Here is an 8,517-nt window from a genome sequence, read left to right on the forward strand (position 1 = left end):
TTGGCCTACCGATAGGTGCTCAAAATCATGCTCAACAAGACATTGCCTTGCAAAGAGTGTCCGGAGTGGGGAGCTCAGGTTGGTTTCTTCAGTCCCTCCAAATAATTTGGTTCTGTTTGCTTCATCTGACCGTGACTTTCAACACAAACCACAGAAGTTTACGGTGAAAATGTAAAACGATCAGATTTAGAGTCAGCACTTCCATTTCTCAGACCGCGCTTTTGGGGAGTTTCAAACTGATAATGTTCTCTGTTGCACGTGAAATATCTCTGCAGATAAGTATACAAATATTTTATTGGTGAGTTCCCGTTGCTCAAAAGCATGTATCGTTGTCGGCAGGATTCGAACCTGCGCGGGGAGACCCCAATGGATTTCTAGTCCATCGCCTTAACCACTCGGCCAAAAATGGGGCAAAAGGGACTGCTAGGTGGGGGAAAGAAGAGGAAAAGGAGGGGGGAAAGGGGGGGGAAGAAAGAAAGAAAAAAGGAGACTTTATAGTACTCTAAGGCCAATAAACCCATTTCATTTTCAACCATTTACAAAATGTTGAAACGTTTAGCATAGAAAAACAAAAACACAAGTAAATGTATGCTTTCCCATATTATTTTTATTATCTCTGGAATGCCATGACAACGATAAACATCTTATACAACATTAATATGAACACAGATAAAAGGGATACATTATATACAACATTATTCTGAACACACAGATAAAAGGGATACATTATATACAACATTATTATGAACACACAGATAAAAGGGATACATTATATACAACATTATTAAGAACACACAGATAAAAGGGATACATTCTATACAACATTATTATGAACACACAGATAAAAGGGATACATTATATACAACATTATTAAGAACACACAGATAAAAGGGATACATTCTATACAACATTATTATGAACACACAGATAAAAGGGATACATTATATACAACATTATTATGAACACACAGATAAAAGGGATACATTATATACAACATTATTATGAACACACAGATAAAAGGGATACATTCTATACAACAACAGTAAAAGGGCTTACTTCTTGTCTAGAGAGCCTTTCCATTCTGCAATGGTCTGTCCAGATGCTGGACAGTACCATTTACCCTTAAGCTGGGTATGGCCAGTGCTCTTTCTTTTCGACTGACCACAGCTTTTGCATTGGTAGTGGTAGTCCTCTTTTATGAGTCGCTTCTTCGGTGGCTCCCCTCTTGCAGCAAGCACCTGGTCCTCTTTTGCTGTCTTTTCATGCCGCCATTTCCTGCGCCTATTTAGGTCGACAGAGGATTTGTCAACTGAGGAATGCTGAGGAATAGGGGCTTGGGAAGATGAAGCAGTAGACGGAGCAGGTGGAAGGTGACCCGGGCCTGCAGGCACGGGGAACTGCCATGAGGCAGGAGATGGTGCTGGAGGCATGGGGTACAGCCATGAGGCAGGAGTTAGTGCTGGAGGCATGGGGTACTGCCATGAGGCAGGAGTTAGTGCTGGAGGCATGGGATACTGCCATGAGGCAGGATATGGTGCTGGAGGCATTGGGTACTGCCAAAATGCAGGAGATGGGGCTTGTGGAAGGTGACCCTGCGTGTGCGTGGATGAAGCAGAAGAACCTGAGTCAGCTCTGGCACTGCGGCGCTGGCGTATCAATGCCTCACCCTCCCTATTGTTAGGCTCCTGGATTTCCAGGCTAACATGTCCGTGCCTCACAGGTTCAGTAGGGAGCTCCCTCGGTAATGGCAAGGAATCCTCAGCTGCCGTTGCCTTTTCGGGGAGCTGCACTCCTTGGAGCAATGAGTCCCGACCGGTTCTTTTTTGTCTTTCTTGTAACCTAGAAAGAAATACAACATATTGAGAATCTTTATACAAAGTGAATGCATCTAAAGTGCAGCTGTTAAAGAGAATGTAGCCAAAATATCTTACCAACAAGACACAGTGGTGTTGTTTATAGTAACAAGCACCAAGTCGATCTGCTCCTGTATGACGAGGCTGTCTTCCAGCAGTTGTTTAATGTGGACGTATGATTTCACCATAGACTGTGGAATAGGCAAGGTTTTACCCTTGCTGTCTTTGGGTCGGTTTCTTGCCAGCTCAAACTCCTTCAAAAGCCTGAGTGAAACACATTCACATATCCGGTTGGCATCAGGTCTCAGAGCAGCCTGACCATGGGTCATGAATAGTCTGTGAAGGAGAAAGACGATTTATAAATATTATACGGATATACAGTACAACCCCACTTCACAAATGGACTATACCAGTTCATTTGTCTGAATTCATTACTAAGAATCTAAAATGCTGTGAGGGTTAGACGTACAAAACAGCTACTTACTACTCTCAATAATGACAATTAAGATATATGTGAATTATGTAATGTGTGCATCCACTATAGGTCAGTTCACCTTTCAGCTGCTTGTTGGCCTGGCGCAGAGCCACTTCGTTTCCTGGAAGCTCTCCATGGTCCAGGCAAGGTCCTTTTTTTGGACTTCAGGCTATAGGTTGTGGGTTGCTTATCCATTTGATGTAGCTTTGAATACAGCCTCACAATCTCATCCGTCTCGCCTACTGATAATGCCGTTATTGTTCTATTAAGTAGAACAAGATACTTGGCCAAGTCATCCACAGCCTCCCATCCCTCAACACCTCTAGAATCACAGCGGGTATTCTGAAAAATGAACAACCATTGACAAATGATTAATAAATGGTCACATGACCTGAGCCGATGTCCTGGGCGCAGAGAAGTTTTTGTCAGAAGTACACATCTGACAGGACTGTGAGACATCACCGTGCTATAAGCACACAACACCAATTGACTATTTGAGACTTAATGAAATAAGTTATTCATAGCATGTGCGGAGCAATAATGAATCCTGAATAATTTAAAAACAATGTGATTTTACAATTGGTCAGATTACCTGAGAGGTTGTGTAAGTGGACACGTCGGGTGAGTCAGTGTATTCAGGCTGGGGCTCTTCAGGTGGGCTCTCAGCTGCATCACTTTGGGGGGATAGTGCCAACGGCTGTACAGCCGTACCGGCCATGAGAGACAAACAGTTGAGTAAAAATATCCTTGAAATGGATATTGCCATAAAAATGTATCTAAATGCATGCAACACAAAAAGACAAATGTAACCTATGCGATAAAAACACCATTCAAAGCATGTATGTTCTTCTAGAATTCATATGCCAGGACAATAAAAGAATAATCAGATTACCTGAGATGATGGGTGAGGTGATGTGTTGTGCAGAAAAGCACCGCGGGGTGCTGAAGTGTCCGAGGGGCGCTGACTGAGGATCTCCACTGCATCACTAATTGTGATGTCAAGGCACTCCTCCTCCTCCTGAACTTCAACCTGGCGGTCTGGAACAATGGTGCCAAGTTCACTGTCCTGTTGTGGACCAAGCAGATCTCCTCTGTCAGACTGAGCCAGCAAATACTCCACAGCAATACGCTCACCTGCCATAACATAAATTATGAAAAAGAAAATGTTTAAATTTGGAGGAATAGACAAGTTGCTACTAGAAAGAAGAAGAACAGAAAGGCCTAGCTGCAGTGAAAACGGGGTTTCCTGAAGTGACCTACCAGTGGGTTTCCCAGGGGGGATGAATTCTGGTAGTAGGGCACAACCAAGAACTCGCTGGCTGAGGGCATTTAGATGAGTCTTCAGTCGGACATCGTAGATCCTGGTTTGTGAAGCACCACTCACATGAACAGCTGCATGGGCTCGATTCATGTTCCATCTGGAACTCCCTTCAAGCATGTACATTTGCGTGTGCATTGCATTAGATCTCCAGCCTTAAAAAAAGGAAAACATTTTAAATGTCCATTTATCCATCTTCTCCCGCTTATCCGTGGTCGGGTCGCGGAGGTAGCAGTTCCAGCAGAGAGCCCCAAACTTTCTTTTCCCTGGCCACATCAACCAGCTCTGACTGGGGGATCCCAAGGCGCTCCCAGGCCAGAGAAGAGATATAATCCCTCCATCTGGTTCTAGGTCTACCCCTTGGTCTCTTCCCAGCTGGACATGCCTGGAACACCTCCCTAGGGAGGCGCCCAGGTGGCATCCTAACTAGGTGCCCGAACCACCTCAACTGGCTCCTTTCGACGCGAAGGAGGAGCGGTTCAACTCCGAGTCCCTCCCGGATGACCGAACTTCTCACCTTATCCCTAAGGGAGACACCAGCCACCCTGCGGAGAAAACCCATCTCGGCCGCTTGTACCCGCGATCTCGTTCTTTCGGTCATGACCCATCCTTCATGACCATAGGTGAGGGTAGGAACGAAAATGGCCCGGTAGACAGAGAGCTTTGCCTTCTGGCTCAGCTCCCTTTTCGTCACAACGGTGCGGTAAAGAGACTGCAGTACCGCTCCCGCTGCTCCGATTCTCCGACCCATCTCACGCTCCATTGTTCCCTCACTCGAGAACAAGACCCCGAGATACTTGAACTCCTTCACTTGGGGTAAGGACTCATTCCCTACTTGGAGTGGACAGTCCATCGGTTTCCTGCTGAGAACCATGGCCTCAGATTTGGAGGTGCTGATCCTCATCCCAGCCGCTTCACACTCGGTTGCGAACCGATCCAGTGAGTGCTGAAGGTCGCAGACCGATGAAGCCATCAGAACCACATCATCTGCAAAAAGCAGTGGTGCAATCCTTAGTCCACCGAACTGCAGACCCCCTCCCCCACGACTACGCCTCGAAATCCGATCCATGTATATTACAAACAGGATTGGTGACAAAGCGCAGCCCTGGCGGAGGCCAACCCTCACCTGAAATGGGTCCGACTTACTGCCGAGGACCCGGACACAGCTCTCGCTTTGGGAGTACAGAGATTGGATGGCCCTGAGTAGAGACCCCCTCACCCCATACTCCCGCAGCACCTCCCACAGTGACTCCCTGGGAACCCGGTCATATGCCTTCTCCAAGTCTACAAAACACATGTAGACTGGATAAGCATACTCCCAGGCACCCTCCAGGATCCTTGCGAGAGTAAAAAGCTGATCCGTCGTTCCACGACCAGGACGGAATCCGCATTGTTCCTCCTCAATCTGAGGTTCGACAATCGGCCTGACCCTCCTTTCGAGTACCTTAGAGTAAACTTTCCCGGGGAGGCTGAGTAGTGTGATGCCTCGGTAATTGGCACACACCCTCTGATCCCCCTTTTTGAAAAGGGGAACCACCACTCCGGTCTGCCACTCCTTCGGTACTGTTTCCGACTTCCACGCAACGTTGATGAGACGTGTCAACCATGACAGTCCCTCAACACCCAGAGCCTTCAGCATTTCTGGGCGGATCTCATCCACCCCCGGGGCTTTGCCACTGTGAAGTTGTTTGACGACCTCAGTGACCTCCCCCCGGGAGATTGGTGTCGATCCCCCTTCATACTCCAGCTCTGCCTCTAACATAGAGGGCGGAGTTGTCGGGTTCAGGAGTTCCTCAAAGTGCTCCTTCCAACGCCCTAACACTCCATCAGTTGAGGTCAACAACGTCCCATCCTTACTGTACACAGCTTGGATGGTTCCCTGCTTCCCCCTCCTGAGGTGTCGGACAGTTTTCCAGAACAACTTTGGTGCCGCCCGAAAGTCTTTTTCCATGTCTTCTCCGAACTTCTCCCACACCCGCTGCTTTGCCTCGGCCACGGCTGAGGCTGCTGCCCTTCGGGCCTGTCGGTACCTTGCAACTGCCTCGGGAGTCCCCCGGGATAACAAATCCCTGAAGGCCTCCTTCTTCAGTCGGACGGCTTCCCTGACCACCGGTGTCCACCAGGAGGTTCGAGGGTTACCGCCCCTTGAGGCACCTAGGACCTTGAGACCACAGCTCCCCGCCGCGGCTTCGGCAATAGAGGCTTTGAACACCGACCACTCTGGTTCAATGTCCCCAACCTCCACAGGAATGCCCGAAAAGCTCCGCCGGAGGTGTGAGTTGAAGGCCTCCTGAACTTGGGCCTCCTCCAGACGTTCCCAGTTCACCCGAACTACACGTTTGGGCTTACCAGGTCTATCCAGAGGCTTCCCCCGCCACTCGACCCAACTCACCACCAGATGGTGATCAGTTGACAACTCCGCCCCTCTCTTTACCCGAGTGTCCAAAACATACGGCCTCAGGTCCGATGATACGATAACCAAATCGATCATGGACCTTCTGCCTAGGGTGCTCTGGTACCACGTACACTTATGAGCATCCTTATGTTCGAACATGGTGTTTGTTATGGCCAATCCATGACTAGCACAGAAGTCCAGTAACAAACCACCACTCCGGTTCAGATCAGGGGGGCCGTTCCTCCCAATCACTCCCCTCCAAGTGTCTCCATCATTGCCCACATGTGCGTTGAAGTCTCCCAGCAAGATTAAAGAGTCCCCTTCAGGAGCCCCATACAGGACTCTTTCCAGGGTCTCCAAGAAGGCCGTATACTCTGAACTGCTGTTGGGTGCATAAGCACACACAACAGTCAGAGTTTTCCCCCCCATAACCCGCAGGCGTAGGGAGGCAACCCTCTCGTCCACTGGGGTAGACTCCAACAACGAAGCACCCAACCGGGGACTTGTGAGTATCCCCACACCCGCCCAGCGCCTCACACCTTGAGCAACTCCGGAGAAGAATAGAGTCCAACCCCTATCCAGAAGTAAGGTTCCAGAGCCGACGCTGTACGTAGAGGTGAGCCCAACCAGATCCAACTGGTAACGCTCCACCTCCCGCACAAGCTCCGACTCCTTTCCCCCCAGAGAGGTGACGTTCCACGTCCCCAAAGCCAGCTTCTGTCGCCCGGGTCTGGTCCGTCGAGACCCTCTGCCTTCACTGCCACCCTTCTGGCAGCGCACCCGACCCCATCGCTGTTTCCCGTAGGTGGTGGGCCCGCGGGACGGAGAAGCGGAGGTGTTGCCCACGTCGCCTTTTCGGGCTGTGCCCGGCCGGGCTCCGTGGCAAGCCCGGCCACCAGACGCTCGCCGACGAGTCCTCCTTCTGGGCTTGGCTCCAGAAGGGGACCCCGGGCTTCCTCCGGGCCGGGTATCCTCACTTCGTGTGTCGTCTTTCATGAGGTCTTTTGAACCAATCTTAGTCTGGCCCCTTGCCTGAGACCAATTTGCCATGGGAGACCCTACCAGGAACAGAAGTTCCAGACAACACAGCCCCCAGGTTCATCAGGGCACACAAACCTCTCTACCACGGTAAGGTGCTGGTTCTTCAGAGAGGCATTTTAAATGTAATTTGCATTTATGAAGCGATGATACACTTTTCCCCATGTGTGCAATGTATCATACACTTGACACTGTTTTTATGACAATTCAAAAGCAGAATTTTTTATATATATTATTTTTACCCGGGATGAAGGAGTTCTGATGCCGATGGAAGCTCTCCACAGAAGAGGAACCTCTGCCACATCTTAGGACATCCAAAACCTTACTGCCCTTTTGTAGACCTGATCCGACTTTGGTGTACAGTTCCACACCAGGGGGATCCTGAATGCATGGCAAATGTTTTTGTTGAACCTCCCACACACGTGTCATGCTCTCAGGATTGATAAGCCTCAAACCTGATGCGTCAGTGAGCTCCCACATTGAGTCGAGCAAATCCTGGATGAGGGCACGGCTTTCCTCTACCCCACGAGTTCTCCTCCTGCAGTGTTTCACCAGTTCGCTGGAGCTGATGTTGGCCAGAACTTGCGCTTCTGAAGGAGTCTGACCAGCATGTAGTTTCTTGAGCTCTGAAGTCTTTGCTTCTTTCAGATGGCCGATGTCATCCTTGTCCCACTCAAAAATGCAGCTCGAAATTTTGGAACAGAAAGTGCCGTACAGGGGATGGTGTTCTGTAGTGAGACCAGTTGTGAATCGCCTCATGAAGTGGAAAATATCCAATTTAACCTGTGTTTTCCAAAGTCGAAACCAAACTTGAACCGGGGTTAAACCTGTGCAAAGAAAAAATCAAGGTGTGAATGTATGTTATTAAAATACAAATGTAAACATAACTGATGAGGGAAGACCAGGTAAGTAGTTGAATGAGCAGAATGTCAGGTGTAAAAGCAGGAGAGCATCTGGTGGAAAGGCAGGGAATGGCAATTGATGGTTTAGAAGAAGTGGGAATGTCATCGTGGAAAGACCCTTCTTATTTGTGCCTCCTCGTCTCATCCAGGACACACACCTTAATATATGAATGTGTGTGTCCTGTGTAAAATAATAATAATAATACAAATGTTGGTAATATCTAATTTTCACCTTATGCCACGTTGCAGTTTGAATACAAAATAAACAATATACATAAATAAAATACACATATGATGCTGGATCAAATATAATTTTAAATGGTTTAAAAGGATGTCTCTTTTTTTGAATGCCTTTTGCACTGAATCCTCTCTCCTTATGTCTCTCCCTTAGATTTGAGGCAAGGGAAGTGGGGAAAGAAATCAAAGATGTACAATCTTAGACTGGTGGTATTCATATAGAATGAAGTATCTTATTCCAAACAAGAAGAGTCTTATGTTTACACATTTGTAAAGGTTTTCATTTTGTCCGTGCAATA

General features: G+C 48.2%; 1 protein-coding gene across 1 annotated transcript; it reads right to left on the reverse strand.

Moving 5' to 3' along the window:
• Nucleotides 1–679: 679 nt before the first annotated feature.
• On the reverse strand, nucleotides 680–3,346 carry LOC307026754 (uncharacterized protein). The gene is made up of 5 exons (XM_079662380.1): nucleotides 3,221–3,346; nucleotides 2,921–3,025; nucleotides 2,408–2,670; nucleotides 1,932–2,189; nucleotides 680–1,839 (listed from the first exon to the last, which is right to left on the reverse strand). Exons 3-5 carry the CDS (start codon nucleotides 2,521–2,523, stop codon nucleotides 1,053–1,055), a joined length of 1,161 nt encoding a protein of 386 aa, XP_079518506.1. The 5' UTR covers nucleotides 2,524–2,670; nucleotides 2,921–3,025; nucleotides 3,221–3,346; the 3' UTR covers nucleotides 680–1,052.
• Between the last annotated feature and the right edge of the window lie 5,171 nt (nucleotides 3,347–8,517).

This window comes from Notothenia rossii (genome assembly GCF_949606895.1).
Source record: "Notothenia rossii genome assembly, chromosome: 12".
Classification (NCBI taxonomy): Eukaryota; Metazoa; Chordata; class Actinopteri; order Perciformes; family Nototheniidae; genus Notothenia; species Notothenia rossii.